Source organism: Falco rusticolus, chromosome 11 (assembly GCF_015220075.1).
Source record: "Falco rusticolus isolate bFalRus1 chromosome 11, bFalRus1.pri, whole genome shotgun sequence".
NCBI classification, from domain to species: domain Eukaryota; kingdom Metazoa; phylum Chordata; class Aves; order Falconiformes; family Falconidae; genus Falco; species Falco rusticolus.
This window is the reverse complement of record NC_051197.1, coordinates 1,855,612-1,874,697: the sequence shown is the minus strand read 5'-3', so window position 1 is coordinate 1,874,697 and position 19,086 is coordinate 1,855,612. Positions and strand designations below refer to the sequence as shown.

Below are 19,086 nucleotides of genomic sequence, written 5' to 3'. Positions count from 1 at the left end.
GAGCCTCTGGTCCCAGACTTCCAAGAACACACAGAAGGCACTCTAGTAAGGAAAACCAAACTGTTCCAACCAAAACCCATTTGCCGACCTCAAAAATTGTGGTCCCCAGCTCACCCACAAAAGTCTGTTGTAACCCATTTCCCTGCACAAGGCTTGGCTGCGCACAGCAACACCCGACAGCCTTTTAAAGAAACTCTCCAGTATTTTTCTCCCGTTCCTCTCCAGTTCTCGCTGTGTCCCTGCCTGGTGGCACAGAAGCACAAAGCTCCTGGGACAGACTGTGTCCTGAGCAGCACCTTCCAGGTAATAACAACCTACACAAGTAAATTTCCCATTTTTAGAAGCGAGGGATTTATTAATTTTTTTTTTTAATTGGCTGAAAGCCCTGTTCTGCTGGCAGCAGAGGGCAGCAAAGGTCTGCCAGGGCAGCTGCCGACAAAGAGCCTCGCAAAGAAACCTGGGGAGAGAAGCGTGTGGGAAGGTGGCGGTGGGTTTACAGTTATTTAAAATTCATGAATTTGCTCTTTTGAAATTCATTAGATCCTGAAACTGCTGTACAGCCTCTCGCTTGTCTTTGAGCAGCCCTAGCTCCTCGCTGTGGTGGAGAAGCTGTAGCCAACACAGGCAGCAGCAGAGATGGAGCCACTGGCTCTGCCTAAAACTCTGCAGCCCTGTTCCCCTCTTGTGCGCCCTTTCATCAAAGCATCCCATTTTGCAATGGGAACTTCACCTGTTGTCATCAGGTTCTCCATTACTCTAAGTGCAAGTCTTGGGAAACCTTTTTTCTCCCCCTGGATTTTAGGCAGCCAACACAGGGGAGAGCAGGCTCCGAGAGCAGGACACACCGACTTCACTTACGGCAGCAGATGGAGGATGTCCAAATTGCCATCGCAGTGGGGTAACAGCCAACAGGCAAGGTTCACAGCAAAGCTGTGACAGCTCCGGGGCTGGCAGGCAGGAACGGGCAGGTCCACAGGACAGAGCCTGAAGGAAAACCCAGCGGTTGTGTTTTGCCATGGGAAGAGACCAGCTGCCTGGGGCGGGTGGGAACAGGGGACTCAGCACCCCATTCTTTGGGTGAAGGAAGCTGCAATCAATGCTCCAGAGACTAGGCAGAGACACCCTGCTAACAATTAGTCCAAAAGCAAAGGTTTTAAAAGTCACAAAAGCCACCAGCATTGAAGCACCATGTCTCCGCACCACAAAGCATTTGGAGAGAGAAGCAGGAAAAAATTGTCCAAGTGAGTCAACCATTTTTCTCAGCAACAAGTTGTGTGACTTGCAACTGCCTGCAGTGAAAGACCAAATAAAAGCAAACCAGATCACAGCAGAAGGCAGTCTCCATCAGTGAACCAGGCCGACGACAAATCCACAATATTGTATGTTTTATTTAAATTAACAAAACTACGCGTTTTCCAGGTTGCTTAAAGCAGTCTGTAAAAACTGAACTCAACCTAAACAAAAAAAGGATATATTTTAATAAGACCCAGGGACTATTTCCGAGACATATGAGTAGGGGTTAGGAAATAAGAAATAAAAAAAACACACACACATACACGCGCCCCATAAACAAATTGTTAGTGTTTGACACAAAATTTGGTTTTAAAGCTGCAACTCCCCATTTATAGGGAGTCTTTACAAAATGCAATGTTATAGTAAGCTGTAAAAGAAACCATGGACACATCTATCGAAACAACATAAATATCACGTAAGAACTCAACATAAAAAGGATGTTAAAGTTGCAAAGTCGAGCACTCAGCCAGGAGCATGCCAGAGTTATGATGATGTGCGTTAATGTAATTCACTTTGTAACTGAACAACCACTGCAAGTAGGAACACTGCTCGGACCTACCAACACTTATTTTCCTTCGCCATCTGCGTTGAAGGTGCGGTCCCAGCACTTATTCCACATACAGTAAGTGTGCCCTCCTTTTTCTCTTCTTTTAAACCACATTTCTTTTCAGTACAGGGGCACTGTCAACCCCAAACTTATAAAAAATGGTTAGTGTTTCAGTTCAAGTATCCAAAATGACCCAAAGCTACCTCCTTAAGTACTGTTTAGGACATTTTCTGTGCTACGGTGACTTTACATGCTCAGGCACAGCAGCACACAAGGGACTCCACACGCAGTGACGCATTCAGTGCTCCTCGGCTCTGGCCCTGCATCCTGGCTGAGATGCTGCCAGGGGCAGCTGGGGATCCCTGTGAGGGCGAACAGAACAAGGAACAGAATTGCTTTCTTTTAAGAAAATCCTGTAGTAGCTCCATTTAACAAAAAGTGAGCAGCCCTTCTGCAGATGGGGTCTGCCTGCCACACCACACCCCGGAGACCCATCTGATGGTGCACAACTTGGGGCTCCCAGCAACCAAAAGGATGCAAGGTTATCTGCACTACCCTCTTCTCCTTCATCGTGTTGAGCTCCAGTAAATGGTATTTTACACTCTACTCCACAGAGTGCTGTTCTTACTGGGATTGTAACAGCCCAGCACCTCCTGGCGCGATGCCTGGTGCAGCCAGCAGACCCTGTGAGAAATCCTCTGGGGAAAGGCTGGCGAGGAGATGGGGGGCCCAGCTGGCCCCACACGCAGCTGAGGGGCAGTCGCTAGCCTTCTGGCCCCATTCCCTAGTGGACTGGGAAAATGAGGAAGAATTATCTGAACACCTCACCCCAGCTGAGGTGTTGACTCACCTCAAGAAAGGGGAAAAGGAAAGCAAGAGGCCAGGAGAGCTGGTGCTGTGTTTTGTTACTAACCTGCCTGAAATGGCGACAGAGATGATGGTTAGAGCTGAACTGAGCGGCGGCGTGCAAAGAGCGGTGGGGGTCTGCAGGCTGGGGCACGCTGGGCAGCCGCAGCATCACCGAGTGCGAGCCGTTTGCTGGGGTGGGGATCGTGATGGACCAGCACCTCCCGGTACAAACTGGAGCCACAGCAGCATGGCCTCAGCTCCTGCCCAGAGCCCCGAACCCACAAACACACGTGAATGTGACAGTGAAGCCAGCATGCAATGGGCTTTCACTGCATGTCGGAACGCACACACTGGCTAGAGATGGGTTAAGGTTTCATCGGTGATCTCATGCCTGGTATTTCCCTATTATACTTCCATTTTGCAGCCTCAATACCCTCAAAATTGATGTGTAATTTCAGAAGTTGTAAGAATCTGAGGACAACATGTCCCTTCTTCCAGGCCAGTGTGCTTCTACCAGTACCTGCTACGACTGCCTGTCCAGCGGCTTTGGAAGCTTCCCCTAATCTCTGACCCTTCAGCAACAGACAGCGGTAGCAGATTCTTAGCTTTTAGGGACAAAACTGGGAGGCTGAGTTACTGTTACTAGCAGTTAACACAGATGTTTACTAATGCCAGCTAAGGAGGCCCTCTGAATCCTCCAGGCCCTGGAAGGTGTGCCCTGAGCAGCACAGACCTTTCTGGCCATGCTTCCTCCCATACGTGCCATTCAACATGTCTCTTAAGTGGTCCCCAGCATGGTCCAGTTTAAGCCTCTGCCCCGGGTCAGTTCCCATTCCCCTTGCACTGCCAACCATCTCACAGCCAGACCTGCCCAAGCACAGCACGGGGGTGAGCAACCTCATCGTCTGCTTTTGCTCCGAAAAGCAAACATCAACATTAGTGCATGACAAATAGATTTTTTTTTCAAGTCCGATAATCCCTGGTTGAATCTAGCTCTGCCAAGCGTGCTCCACCCCAGCAGTGCAAGGAGGAGTGGGACTGCCCAGCTCACAGGCACGGGAGCTGAGAACGCACCGTCCCTCCCACGGCCTTTCTCTTCTCCCCATGGCACCTAAGCAGCATAAAAATGAATGAGCTGTAACAAAAAGGTGAGATGGAGGAAGACAACAAAAGCCATGGAAGCCAAAGGGGCTGAGAATAGGCAGGAGCTGGCTGTGGGACCAGTACCTATGGGAACCCGGGACAGGAGCGCTCCTTTCTCCTGCCGCTCAGCTCAGGCATCCAGTTTTTACATTCCCCTACACGAACAAACAACCGTAAAACCTACTGAGAAAGCACATTGCTGCTTCTACTAAAATCTCACCCATTACAAACCATCTACTCCCTTCCCCAGCTGTGCTTCACTTCAGTGATGACAGAGGCTTGCTGCAGAGCCGTACTAAAGACGCCAGACAAGGTTCAATACAATTCTAGATGGTGGAATTAAATGTTTTTACAATGAGACTTTAGTTCCTCTCCACAACCAACACCTTATGTAAAGCACACATGAAGAAAACTTGGAGTAGCAAATACATGCTCCCCGACTGAGCTCCCTGCACCACCTTTACGCACAGGCACACAACAGACAAATAAAAACCGCCCAGTGTCAGCTCTGCCCCTTCCTAACATCTGAACGCACGACTTTGCAACCTTAATGCTTTTCTAGTCGGTTTTTACATGCTTGAGTGTAACACAATATACATATCCCTCCCCCCAGAAATAACTACACCATATTAAAGAGTTTACAAACGTTCTGCTTGGAGTCACTGCTCTGTGAAAATACACTAGGTACGGGGTGCTCGAGAAGCAAATTAAGTCAGAGAGGTCTCCTGCCAAGGACACTGGGTTGTCCTCTGCTCCCCACCCTGCTCTGGGTCCCAGCTGAGGCCACCTCGGCGTTACTCCTGAGCCTCCTTGCGAGCCAGCTTATAAACCTCTGTGGGCCCGTCCACATGGGTGATGGTGGTGGTGAGCTGAAGCTCTTCCCCACTGTTTACTCCCAGGTCACCTGAGAAACAAAGTTATTTCATTAGCCTGGTCTCACAATAAAATATTTGACAATCAGAAAGCAAAAGATCTGATTTAGTCCCCCCAGGCTTTCAGGAGCAACCTGAGCTATGACCTACGCAACATTTCTGTAAATGCTTTTATTTACACAGTTATTTAAATACAAGCATATCGCCAAAGGATGATTTCTGTGCTACTGAAGGCTGCTGATAAATGAATCCGACAGCATTGCCGCTCTCCACTCGCCCAGATTTCTATTTTCTCCTCTCGTCGCCCCTCCATTTGAGCTATGCAATTACAACTAGGCAATGCTAAAAGTACAGAAACCGTTTAGGTTTTAGACGGCCTTGGCTGAACAATCAAACCTGTCTAACCTAGTCATTAACTAAAATGTCTGCTAGGAAAACCAAATCATCATTTGCATAACACTGCAAGGTGCTGAATGTGCACTTTGGCCAACAACAACAAAACCCAATGCACAGAAGTATCACCCACTTTATATCGAGCCTTCGGATCACTTAGAGGCACTTACCATTTGACTGGTCTTCACCGTAATTCTTGTGTGATGGTGCATATAGGAACATCAGGGCAAAGACATAGAGGTTCCACATCCCGTAAATGCCAGTGAAGAAGGCGCTGTTCACTTGTATAGTTATGTCTCCCCACTTCCAGTGGCCTTCGGTCACCTGCCCAGGAGAAAGCAGCCACAAATGGGCTGGTCAGTAAGATCAAATTCTGTAACAATACAGAAGTGACACCCTTAAGCACTAACTCTGAGTAAATCAATAAGAACAGTGTCAACTCAACAGGATCGAGTAAATGGAGTGTAACAGACTAAGTGACGCAGAAGTCAGGCTAGGATTCTCCTCTTCAGCCTCAATCTGCAGGGAAAAAATGGCCCTTAGGAAATGATCGCATCAGGATTTCTTTAACTTTGATTTATCAGTCTTAAACGTGACAAAATCTCTCACGTTCTGCAATATATTCCTGCTGTAAGCGATGCGCTCAGCAAAGACTGCCACATAAAGGGCAGTACCTAGGAGACAACTAGTTACATCTGAAAACATTAGACTTCTATAAATAGACCTTTTATAGAAGGAAAACCATCATGAATAATGCGAAGAGCTAATGTGCTGAATACTGCCGGGCTGCTTCTGTCTTACGCGAGGGGCCTAGGCTGACAGCATCAGCCTTAGACATGCAGAGATTTGTCAAGTTTTACGAAAATATCATCAACGTGAATACTACTTGAAGATACAGACTGTTCACACTGCAATGTTGGCTCTCTGTTAATGAAAAAGACGTAAGGGGAAAGACTGAAACTGTTAGCTTAAAAAGAGTCACTGGACAAGATGATTTACCTTCTGCCCGTACGCAGTGATGGTCATCGATGCTCAGCAATGAGCCGGATCGCCAAGTGGCATTGCTCAAACTGTTGCTTCAGTCCAACAGAGGTGTTTTTAAAAGTAAAATCATCTGGTACTGTATTTTGCATTGGGACCCACCACGTACCCCTGAAGCCTAAGTGGTGCAGTGAGGGAGAAACTGCTCCTGTAGTTCTGCAACACTGGACTTGTGAGGCTGTACCCATGGCTCTCCTGAAGCTCCAAGCTGCCTATGCTTAGGAACAACCACAAATGGCATCTTTGAAACAGATGCCATCTGAAAAGTCACTTGGAGCAAACCATCAAAGGACATTTAAGTAGCAACATAAGATCATTTGTACAGAGACTGCATCGGAGCTCAGAATAAATAGGTACAGATATGGCTGGGAACAGCAGGGTTGCAAAGTCAACCCAGGGAAGGTTGAGTTCTGTTCTTTCTCTGTGGGCATACAAAGCCACCGGATTCTTTCAATGTGAACAGAACATTTCTCCTCTTGCTGAGTTCTCGGAAATGACTAAACTGTGTTAGCTGATACTTTGAAGAGCACAGCCCCAAACCTTGACGTGAGCTGAAGGCCTTTGAAGGCTTCAGCCCGAGCAGTTTTGTGGTAGTGTTTCAAATAAATAAAAACAACTTCTTAAAAAGCAACTTAGCAAATCTTCTTGTAACAGGCATGCCTTGTCTGGACACCAAGCAAGCCGTTGTTAGCGGCTAGGGAACTGGAGGCTGATGTTCTCAGAGGAAGCCAAGTCACCACTCACCTGGCTCACGATGAAGAAGATGACTGTCATTGCTGCACAAGCCAGGGTAATGAGCATCAGGAACTTGAACCTAAAAATCAGCCCCTGCTTAGAGAGAAATGTCACTGGTCACATTAACAGAATCCACAAAACCCATTTTTGGTTTTAGTACATACAAGACACAAGCATTAAAAAAAAAAAAAAAAGACAAAGAAAAAAAGGGTCCAACCCACGAAACCCCAAAGCAAAACAACCTCCACCCACTCCTCTGCGCCGTGTTCACGACAGCCCATATTCTCCGCTCCCCACACGTCTGCATTCCTCCCGGATGCTCCGAGCGGGGTGTGCATGTCTGGACAGCTCTGGCTTTCCATTACATTTGCTTTTTGTGACCGATTTACCAAGAGTTAACGTGGAAGAGCAGGCAGGTCAGTGTAAGGCATGGGTTTCACTAGAAGCCAGCCTAATAGTTCGCAGCTTTTGTAAAACAAACATTGGCAGAAAGTTTGCACGGCTTAGCAAGACGCGTCGGTGTTTCTGGAGTGTGGGTACTGGGTCCGTACCAGACTAATCCTCACCTCCAGAGTCTGTCTGGGAGGAAACTGCAGCGATTTCCAACGCTTGTCAAAACGACGCTGGCTATTACAGAATAATGTAGATAAGCCAAACTATGGCTCAGGATCACTTGGTTGGGAATCTGACTGCATACCGTACTGGCTTTTCCTAGTTTTACATTTTTACTTAAAAATTCTTTTGGTTTTGTTTTTTTGTGTGCATGTAGTTTTTTTTAACCTGTTTCTGGAATTTTGGTGGAAATGTCAGTGTGCGTAATTACTATGCCACACTGTGACAACAAATGGCTATTAATTTAACTCTTCCAGATCAGATTCATGCTTGCCAGATGTTTGTATGTAGAGCACGGCAGCAGCAGCTCTACAACATGAGCTGAAGTCCTGTGCCTTTTGTTAAGGGAAAGATAGAAAAAGATGCTAATAACTGTCTTCAAATTCTCTCAAGTCCAATTTTCTATTTTTTTTACATGCATTCCTGATGGGTGGTAAGGGACTTGTTTAAATCAGAAGTGACCATCATTTAACAGAACAACATTGGTGATAAATATTTACACACCCACGCAAACAACAGGCCCTCTCAGCTTAAGCCCTTGAAGTGAGCTCCTCACGTTTTGCAGCAGTTAGAGACAGCTAGGACAGAAACAACATAAAAAAAAAAATCACAGGCTAAAAGCAGAGATAAGGGGCTGAACACTTCACAGCTTGATCCTAGGAGGACAGTTTCCCTCCTGCAACTTGGTTAGGAAAAGACAACCCCAAAAATCCAAATTCAAACCATGGGAAAACAGGGTAGTCTGAGCAACACTTTCCATTAAACACAGCAATTAATATTACAGGAGAAGAACTGGAGGTACGGGGAACTGATGTGCTTACAGAACACAGTAATTTAAATGGTCATTTGGGCCATTTTCTTCTATCCTCCAACACTGTTCAGTAAGCTGGAAGATGACAACTACTCATGAGAAAGGAGAGCTAGGACTAAAGACCTGAATAAAGCAGCAGCTTCATGACAGCCAAACAGAAAGGCATTTAGGGGATTTGAGCAATACAAGAAAGCTGATACCGATCAGATCTTCCAATTTAGAATAGACAAAGTCTCAGAATAGACTTTGAGGGTCAAAAATGTGTTATAAAAATAAAGCATTTGTCCAACAAGGAGGGACATTACCTCGTAATGAAGCCGACGAGCCTTGCTCATGGCTGGGAGGCTTGACTGCTTTCCACTGATGTTTCGGAACACTTGAAAGACCATAAAACACAGGAAGAGAAAATAGAGACACAAGCAGATTCCTGCGACTATAATAAAGGCCATCTGGGCAGCACAAGTTAAGAGAAAAACAGTATGAGCTAAACAGAAATAATAAAAAACATTATTCAGGTGATTCACTTATTTTTATATCCCGAAGATCATACTTAAACTTCTAGTGGGCAGCAATCACTCAGGATGGTAGCCTGCCCGCGATCAAGGCAGTGCTGCGTGAGACCCCGGCTTTGTGGGAGCACCAGTCCAGTGTCCCCCAGCACTTGGCACGGCAGCGAGGAGGGGTAGCACACCAAAACGCCTGCCTGGGTGGCAGCTGCAGAGGAGGTCTGGGGAGCAGTCACCCACCAACGATCTTCAGAGGGGCTCCTGGGAGAGGGCTGGACGCTGTGGAAGGGACTAATTGCATTAGCTTATCTCAGCCCAGTAATCAAAATTAACGGCAGCGAGGCAAGCTCCTCCGGCAGCACCCGAGAGGGGAATTCATGGAAATGCCTCAGCAACATGTGCTGGGGTAATGGCAGCAAATGGAGGGCCCTGGAGCAGATGCTGTCGCAGCTGGGGTTGGGGGGAAGCAGAGCGGGCGCCGCTGGAGCGGCGTGGGCTCTGCAGTTACTGCAATGACATCCAGGACCTAAATCCCCTGTGCCTTCCCCCAAATCTCGGACAACTTGAGGAGATGTTCAGTTCTCCAGTGACTTCCCTGAGCACAGCACTAGTCCCCGGAGGTACCCAGCTCCCAGCCAGCCAGGACTGCTTCTTCCCAATGACACTAGCATCTCTCACAGCACTCGAGCCCCCCTCCTCCCCAGTCCCAGCCTGCCAAAAGGAGGAGGGCTTCCCAAACCCACAGGTATCTGGCAAGAGGGGAACACCTCCCCCTCCTATCGATGCAGACTAAGCCTGCCCCGAGCTGAGTCGAAGGATACAGCCAGCTCCGTTCCAACTTCAGTGGTCCAGATGCTGTAGAAGGGGTTCTTCAGCTGCACTCCCCTGCAAAGAGAGAAAACACCAAGCTGCCACAGAAGCCAGCAGGCTTGGAGAGCCCCACATCCGCTCTGCAGCCTGGAAAGAGCCAGCCATGCTGCTTTCCAGTGCAGGAGAGGAGATGAGATGGAAGGCTCACCCTGGGGAGCAGTGCTGCACCTACCTCTCACACATGTCAAAGATGAAGAGGCAGAAGGAGCCGACAGCTATGGGTCCAACCTGCTTCCAGTACCCCGAGAGACGATTCCGCTCATTCTGGTCCTAATCAGAGGTTCACAAGGTGGGGAGGAGGAGGAGAAAAAAGGAAAAAGCAAAGTTAGTGTGAAGTCCTCTCATGTGGTCTAAGTCCCCACAGCAACGTTTCCAGCACTCAGTAAGTACAAGGAAGTTGCCACATATTGCTGCAAGTGGGGCTGGAAACCACCTTCCTTTCTGTGTTGCACCCACCATCATGTGCTCCCCACAGAAGATGATCCAAAATGACAGGAGCATGGCATAGAAAATGCCTTGTCGAATGTCTCCGAAGAGCAGCATCCAAGTCCAGTCAAATCCAATGGAAAACCACTCCACGGGGATGTTAATGAACGTCATGGAAATTCCCAGAGCAAAGATCACCCTGGAGAGGCAGAAACACCATCTCTTTCCAGTTTGCAATGCAAGGACATACCCCCAGAAACTAAAGCTGTGCATGAAGAGCAACAGAAGAAAATCCAGCACTGTTTGGGTGGCATCACCTCCTGCCAGCAACCCCTCCAGGACTAAGCCCCTCCGAGCAGCCACAGGCAAACAGCTCCACATTCTCTGTGGGTTTAGTGGGAAAGAAAAGAGAAGCTATTGAGATCTCCTCCTCCCAGTATGCCTGGATGGAGGCAGTGGACAGAGAAGGCCATTCCTGCCTCCTCAAACCACCTGGGAGCAACAACCACCTTGGTCAGGGTCCTCTTGCTTGAGGGTCACCTTAGCCAGCGTGTGAGCCCCTACTCACTTCTCTAGCAGGACAGGAGCGCGTGTCATCAGCGTGATCCGTCTCCAGTACCACACCATGATAATTAAAATGCTGGGGGTGAGGAAGGTCTTCATGGCGAACCACACCTTTGTAAAGCCTCCGTTTTGGTGGATGCCCTAAGGAAAACCACGGTGGAATGCAACATCATTACTCCACACTTCTCCTCACAGGAGAGGCACACGCATGGCAGTACACGCAAGCACACACGGACACAACTACTCTTTGAAAGATGTGGTTTGTCCAGTGCAGGAAAGGGAGCAGGTGCCTACCAGCACCCAGGCATCTCAGCAGGCTTCAAAGGTCCTGGAAACAGATACCAGCACACAGAGCTTCCACTGCAAGGTGGAGAGCAGCTGCGAGAGGGGTACTCTGACACAGCGTGGGAAAGCTGGCAGAATTGCTCTCAGAAAAGTAACAACACACTCATGGAGCCAAGTCACCACTGGTGGGAAAAGCATCAGCCAAATTAATGCATTTCTCCAGACACATGCCCTCCCACTGCTGTCTGCAGCCACCACAGCCGGTTGGCTCACTGCTGCTGCTGCTGAGAGGACTGTGGTGAGAGGTTTTCCAGCTGGCAAAAGCACCCATGGTCACCAAGCCTCAAGGGAGGGCACGAGCAAGGATAGTGGACAGCCATCCCAAACAACTGCATGGCCATATCCAACTCCAAGACAGACAGGTCCCCTCTGAACCCTGCTGTTCTGTTTCTCCTCAGCTCCTACCTGCGAGAGGCTTAATCAGGTGGAGGACTCTGCACCCAAGCCAGATGGCGGTGGGGAGGAGGACCCAGGGGAGCCCTTGGAGCCGTGGGGAGAGCTCAGCTCCGAAGGTGCTCACAGGGCAGTGCAGGAGGGTGGCACTGCTCAAGGCTTGAGGAGGGCACTCAGAAGACAGCAGTCTAAGAAAGTATTCCTTGGGAAGGAGGAAAGTTACATTTGCAGGCAGGAGCTGGCCATGACGAAGAGCAAGACCTTGCTGCAGATCAAAGGGGAGATCTAGAAAGGAGCTGCAGCAGCCCCCAGGCAGACATCGTGGACAGAAGCAAGACAGACACTTACCACGAGGCGGATATCCTTGATTTCCCCAATGCCCACGTTAATGCCCTTCCTCTCGTTCACGGGCAGACGGATGTTGATGAGGTAGTACTTGTGGGCCACGCTGCCGATCTCCATGAAAGGAAGGAAGTCACAGTCGTAGTGACGGCCTTCAGACTCCAGGGTCTAGCGAAAGGGCACAGAGCAGCACCACAGCGGTCAGCCCCGGGCAGAGCAGCACACCCTCTGCGGCGAGGGCCTGCAAAAGCCCTCAGCTGGGCCCTCACTAGCACCGAGAGCCTGTTTGCCAACTCCAGCCTTCGTCTGAGGAGAGCCTGTGCACTCAGTGGCTTGAGGACATTTTCCCTCAAGTTTCTGATTCTTTTGGGGTGTTGAGTCAATAGCTTTTTACCTCAAGCAGGTTCACGTTTCAGGCTCTTGAATACTCTTAAAGCCAAGGGAGCCTTCCAAGACGAAAAGCTACTTTGGGATCTGAGCCTCCTCCCTCAACAAGGACAACTTCAGCCAGAAAACAAAGAATAAATTCTGGAATAAACCAGAATAACCCCCTCACACATGTCTGGATGTGGAGTTTCTTAAGCCCTGTTTTGCTAGCAATAGTCCCTCTGCACCTCATATGTATTTACTGTGTGTATGTGGCTGTATGGAAGAGAACAGGCATTACTGCAGACATAAGTGGGTGGCTGAAAGGGGCTGTGAAATGGCAGAACAAGACACACAGCTGAAAAATATGGCATGGTGAAGAGACACCAGATCAATTTATGCACAGGAATTACAGTCTGCAGCACAAAAAGAAACATCTTTAAACAAGATGCTCAGTTCTCAACTGCTAGCTATGCTCTCTGCTCCTAAGCTTTGAAGCTTGAGGCATCAAGAAGTTATTTTAGAAAACTCTCGCCCCACCTCTTCAGGTTCTTTGAGTGCTGCAGTGCCAATGGTGGGCTATTTCCTCACCACTCCTGAAGAACAAGGTTTTGTCCATCACAGAAGCTCAAGATGGAAAGGTCCAAGTTCTCTAGGATGGTTTGGGGTATACAGATCATGAAGTGTTTGAGTTCCAGCCAACACCTCTGCAACACCTCACACGTTTTCTTCCTAGGCTTTAAGTCTACCTCCAACTTTATCCCATTCTCTTGCATTGCCAAACAGAACCAACTGCATGTGAGAAGCTCATCAGGTTTTCAAAGATTTTGAGCCACAAGAAAGGTGACACATTTGAAAGTTATGATTGAACAACTTGGAGCTTCCAGGAAGCACCATGAAGGAAAGGAAGACATCAACTCCCACCACACTCCCACACCTCCCCCTACCTCCAGCATCATCAAAACATCTTACTTTTGGTGAGCCAAAGGTGCATTTCAGCTTCCTGATCTCTATCGCATGTGCTATTTCTTCCCAATCATCAAACACGCCATCGCGATATGCTAATGACACATCCAGGGTAATTTCTGCGTTTTCTTCTGCGAGAGTAAGGAGACATCAGGCTCGTTAGAGAGGAACGGTACAGCACATCAGAAGGGTGGGAGAGCCTCTAGACACCAAAAGGACCTCTGAGAGGCACACAGCTATGGAGGGGAACGGAAATTTTTGCATTCCAAACAATACAGATAGGGTTACCTTTTTCAAAACATTTTTCTTCTCTACCAGAGAGGAGACAGAATTTTTACTGCTCATACAAGTCTGATGTCTTTCTAACATACCATGACTTACAGCTTATGTTATGGTTGTGGGTGAGAGCATTATTTATTCATATAGCATTAGAAACAGTAACTCATTTTTATCGTTCAATAACCATAGAACTGGAACCTAGACAGCTGCAGAGGTAGACAGTAAGCCAAGAAGCAATCCAGCAGCCTTTTCAGTGTGGGTTAGAGGAGGGACAATAAGACAGGCTTCTACCTTCTGCAGGCAATGCAAGGGTGCGCAATCGGTCCTTTGCTTCGGGGAACAACTATATTACATTACAGCACTGGCTTTACATCAACATTGAAACAGTGTTTAGTTACAGAAAACCACAAAAAAGATGACGTATACAACTGTATATGGTTAGAAGAACTGTATAAAGGAGAAACCATGCAACTAATGGTGCATTTTGCTCACTTAAGCATGATAGCAGAAGTCATCTATCAGTGCAACCTTCAGTTTCTTCTGGCTGTAGGTTCACCATCCTTAAACACTGAAGCCTAACATCTTGAATAAAAAGGTCTATCTAGAATTCGCCCCTTAAAGATGTATTCTGCCAGACAGATGCGAAGTGAAAGAAACACAAAGGGTCACAGAGGCCTTTAGGTGGGATGGGAAGGGAGGAGGTAGGGAAAGGCACTGCTGGGAGAAGTCAAAATGCATCAACAAAAGTACAAATTGCTTCAAAATTGCCCACAGCTAGGGTTCTCTGCTCTGAAAAGGTAAGCCAGAGTCTCCAGAGTAACAAGAAAACGCTACACAAAGTTCCTTTAAAAAGACAATAAACACCCTGAAGTTTAGATACGCTGGTCTTGCTGTAAAAACCTCAGAAACTACCGCACACGATGGAGTTGATGTTTTCTGTACGTTTTGTTTAGCTTCAGTCATTCTACATAAGACCTTTGAATAAGACTTCTACATAAGACTCCGGGCCCACACCAGTACCGACTTGTTTCTGCCTTTACAGATGCACTGACTTGCATGTCAATAAACACACACGGAGTTTATACGCCCAGATAAGGTTGCTGCATCAAATCTGTGTGGAAACAGTTCATCCTTTCCTGGACATGCTCACAGTGACAGTATGGGATATAACTGCCCTCAGATATGCTTTTGCCAGGATGCTGCCAGGAGGTCATCGCTGCAAGAAGGAAGTGGGGCTGGAACACACTTATTTAGGCACCATAACTGAGCAAGTTCATGAAATGGGGCAGCTGAAGCCTGCCAAGTACCAACACAAATATGCTTTGAAAACCTGAGGCAAGTCTGTACCAGCTCTACCAGATGTAAAACCCTCCTATTTACCAGGCACAGGTCCCAGAGAAGGCTCTGAAAGAGGAACACGTTCTGAAACAAGCACGTGCATACTACAACTTACCCTTTTTTCACCACCAGATCACCAAACTCCGAGAGCCACAGCTGTTGGAAAAGCATTGGAAGATGGCTACAGAACCATCCGCCGCGGAAAAGCATTGGAAGATGGCTACAGAACCATCCGCCGCGGAAAAGCATTGGAAGATGGCTACAGAACCACTTGTTGTGCCAACAGCAAGGCACTGGGCTCTCACTGCAACCCACTCACGCTTGCAAGCTCCCTAGAAGCACACTGTGGCACGGTCCTCAGCTCATTCAGGTCAGAAACGCCTCTGCAGATCTAAACTGGCACACACAGACTCTCCACTGGGGCTGCGTCACTGCAGGCGCCGCCGCACGTGCTCTAGCCTGTAAGGACGCGGAATGCGCACACAGTGCCGGTGCCCACAGCTTTTCACTGGGAACCCTCTGTACGAACGCAGGGCTGCCTGCTCTCGCAGCAGCAGCACGCACAGGGCAACGGGCAGCGGAGACATAACAAGACTTGATGAACTTTGAAGTTCAGCTCCAAGAACAAAAATAATCTGGTCTTCATAGTTCTGAAGGGAGGCTGTTTCATGTCTACAAGTAAGCATGAGTCTTTCAAGCACTGTGTCCCCCATATATTTGTCATCTTTCAGTTATATTTTTGTTGGGAATATGTGGTGGCACACTCATCCAAAATGATGGGAAGGGGTGTGGATGGTATCTGTGGTTTAGACTTGCTATTTATACAGTGTTTGGAGGTGGCTCTGTTATGCATCTGATGTGGATGCATCAAGATTTTTCTGAGCTTTTTTTTTTTTCTTGCACACATGACCTTTACCATCCAGATTGATACAAAGTTCCTTTCCACAGCAGCCATTAGTTAGGTTTCCATGAAACACTAATTTGCCATCTCAGATCCGCTATTTAGAAGACCAGCAACACAGATAAATGGGAACATAAGGTTAAACTTGGCCCAGCTAAAAAGAACTACAAACTTCATTTCAGAAGCCATAAAACCAACTGGAATGCTTGGGATTAAATCCAACAAAAACAGCTTTCATTATTTCATCTTTGCAATCCAAATGTTGCTGCTGCCATCGAGTCTGAAAACCAGAAAGCAGAAGATATACTAGTATGTGCCTTTCTAGACCAAGGGATTAGAAGCTCCCTCTGAATTTCCATCAGTCTCTGCACTGGGGCAACGGCTCCTGGTAGAAGAGTTTTGTACAAAGACCCTTCAAGGCTGTCAACATAAAATACATATGTAGGTATATATACGGGCATAAACACCCACTCTTTTTTTTTTTTCCAGCACAGCAGACTGGTAGTCTTACCCTAGTCTACTCACAGCCTTTCAGTAGCAGTCCTCGTTGTCCACAGTGACACACTGTTTGGCAGAGAAGTGAATTTTAAGAAGATTCATGCCTTATCCACATTAATATAGAAATGTCAGAGGGTGATTAACAATTTGGGGGTTGTGGTGTGTGCCCTTTTCGTGCGCAGCATCAATGCTCCTGCAGCTCTGTGAATACCAAGGGCAGGCGATGTGCCTGCACAGGCATACATGCACCGGGGAAGAGGGAGAGAAGCAGCAGCTGATGTTCCGCTGTGCTTGGCTTCAAGATAAAAGGTGTTTTAAACCAGTGTTATTTACCATCAAAACAGTGGATAGGAGGAGCAAGCACGAGGCAAGAGACTGACAGTCAAGTCAGTTTTTACTTCTGGAAGTGCTGAGAGACAGCAGAGTATTTTAATTATTCAAGGCTGAGCCACAGCAGAAGAGGAAGAATACATGCAAGGAAGGAAGAGAAAAAGCCACTGCAAACCCACGCTCAGCTTCTGAGGCGTTAACATGTTTGAGGAAAGCAATTATTCGCTTCATGCACGTTAATCAAGATTCTCCAGAATTTCCCAACAATAAAAGGTAGGCATAGGTAGGTAGAAATTTCTGTCTTATTCAGTACTGAGAGCTGAAATTACCCATGCCAGGAAACCTCACCTCACAAGAACCATGTCAGAGCACCTCTGCACGACATGCTCTAGATTAACCTTGCCCATACAGATCTTGTAATGGCCTCTGGATAATTTGGAGCCTGGTAAATCACTTCTGGTATCAGCAGCTTAACTGCTGATTGACAGCCTCACCATATCATGAGATTATATTAAAACCCTTGCAGAAATAAGACAGGCCTGTTTAGATGATTACACATTCTAGGGATGACCAACGAGGAGACATGCTCCTGCTAGGGTTCCCAGCTTTGAGCTTTCTCGATGACTCTCCATTCACAGGGCTATGAGATGCTCTGAAGCACATCAGAGCTGTGACCCTCTGACAGCAAGGGACCCCCCCGGTACCTGTCATGCTCTGAGCACCACCAATATATTATTTTTTTCACACTGGCATTTTATTGCCAGACTTTCAGTGCCCAGGATCTTTTCCATGATTCACTTTATAGTGTGATATTCACACAGGATATCTTCACTCACATTACAACAGTCTAAAAATAGAGAAGTTGTTTCAGAAGATGCCTCTGTGCCAGCTGCATACTAATACAGCAGTCTGGGAAGAAGCATATGCAAGCAAACAGAAGAAATGCTAGAATTATTTGCATTACACTTCCATGCTTCACCAGCTCTCTAAAATTACAAAACCTACCAAAGAGACCAAAATTGGATGAATCTGAACAGCAGTCTGCAGTGCTCAGCCATCTGACTGTACACAATTGCTTTCCAACTGCAGAAACCCCAGAAGTCTCACTTACTAGCAGTTTAAGTTCACTAGATATGAAAAGAGAGGAAAATGTGTGGGTTTTAGACTGTAGATTTGTCAAGGCCCTTCTATACTGTTACACTATCTGAAAAATAAAGGCGCCGTTACCCAATGCCCAGCACAGTGCAACCATCACTTTGATGCCCCAGGGACATTGCACTACTGGGTGTCAATTCAGTATTAAGAATTACAGGTTTTCTTTTCCACAAGGTGAAAAGAAAGGCAGGAAGAGCCCAGCTCTGGGTGTTCCTGAAGCCTACAGCAGTCAGGGAGCAAGCAGCACCCAGGTCCCTGCTCCAGCTAAGGACAGATACCACTGAATTATTTCTTGGCATGCAGAAGGTTGTACTGCAAAGCAGCTCAGAGAGAAGGACTGATGTTCCCTGTTAAGAACCCTGCTGCTTGCCAAATGCAGATGGCCCAGACCCATGACAATAGACCAGCCCAAAAAACAAATTAAAAGAGAGAGAAATCCCCTCCAAGCTCACAGCACATCCTCTCTGCCTTCTCCAAGGTATCCTGCCCACGAGACCCCAGCAGCAACTACTAAAGCAGGACTGAATTTTTGAAGTGACCCTGATGCGCAGGGAACAGAGATGACCACCTAACCTACTGAGGAAAGGGGACTTGCACATTTGCTACCAGCAACCCCACCCACAGATGGCCACAGTGCTGCGGAGGGGAAGGAGAGGTGGCTCCAGGAGCCATGTGGACACCCATCCTGTCTGAGAGCAGGGACTGTCCTTCCAAGGGCAGGAGCTATTTTGGAGAACAGTCCTTGATGAGCTAAACAGCCTTCATCCCTCTCCTGAAAGCACCCGGTGTTCCCCAAATCCAGTGATGGGAACCAGACCTAATTGCGCGGTGATGGAGTAACACTTGAGCTTTAGAAGAAATCTTTTGTGCACAAAGGTATTTCTTACAGCTGGAAACCAGAGGATGGCGGCTGCTCCCCTGGGGATGTGGCCGGTGGCACTGCAGATGGACGGATGGATGGATGCACACCGGCACTGCCATGCAGGGGTCTGGCTGCTGCCCTGTGCCAGCGGTTGGGCAAGCACCCGAGGGCTCCCTGCAAACAGGGCGCTTTGCACCGCAGCAGGAGCAAGTCCTGCTTGCAGATGTTGCTGTCTTCGTGAGTGGCACTAAGATTTCCCATCGCAGCTTTTGCAATTGAGGTACAGGCAGTTTTAAGATAACTTCATCTCATTTCTCTGTCCATTGCTTTTGCCTGTTCTGGAAAGGTTTTTTTAATAATTGAATGCACAATGCATCAAAAAAGGACAGGGACAGCTTGGGCACAGAAACTGCCTTTTCCTCTGAGAAACAGCAAGTCTGAGTCTCTCCTGGCTTTCCGTGAAGGAGAAACACAAGGGAAGTAGCTCAGCTTCTAAACATCCACATTTTGAAAAAACTTCTAAACATCAGCATTATGCAAGTCTGGAGCAAGTTCCCAAGACGAGTGTGATTAAGGCTGGCTCCTCCTCTGAAGGGTGCAGGTCCCACAGGGTGTTTCAGGAGGCTTGGTGCAGCTCTCCTGCTCCCTG

The 19,086-nt window shown here is 47.7% G+C and overlaps 1 protein-coding gene across 1 annotated transcript in view; it reads right to left on the bottom strand.

Moving 5' to 3' along the window:
* Positions 1 to 1,370: 1,370 nt before the first annotated feature.
* Positions 1,371 to 19,086, bottom strand: part of WLS (Wnt ligand secretion mediator) — a 36,777-nt gene continuing 19,061 nt past the window's right edge. The window contains exons 3-12 of the mRNA XM_037404329.1: positions 13,081 to 13,205; positions 11,749 to 11,910; positions 10,667 to 10,803; positions 10,129 to 10,297; positions 9,845 to 9,942; positions 9,624 to 9,687; positions 8,602 to 8,745; positions 6,883 to 6,966; positions 5,268 to 5,421; positions 1,371 to 4,736 (exon numbers count right to left, since the gene is read on the bottom strand). Of these exons, the coding sequence (XP_037260226.1) occupies positions 4,627 to 4,736; positions 5,268 to 5,421; positions 6,883 to 6,966; positions 8,602 to 8,745; positions 9,624 to 9,687; positions 9,845 to 9,942; positions 10,129 to 10,297; positions 10,667 to 10,803; positions 11,749 to 11,910; positions 13,081 to 13,205 (1,247 nt within the window). The 3' untranslated portion in view covers positions 1,371 to 4,626. The remainder of the gene's footprint in view (positions 4,737 to 5,267; positions 5,422 to 6,882; positions 6,967 to 8,601; positions 8,746 to 9,623; positions 9,688 to 9,844; positions 9,943 to 10,128; positions 10,298 to 10,666; positions 10,804 to 11,748; positions 11,911 to 13,080; positions 13,206 to 19,086) is intronic.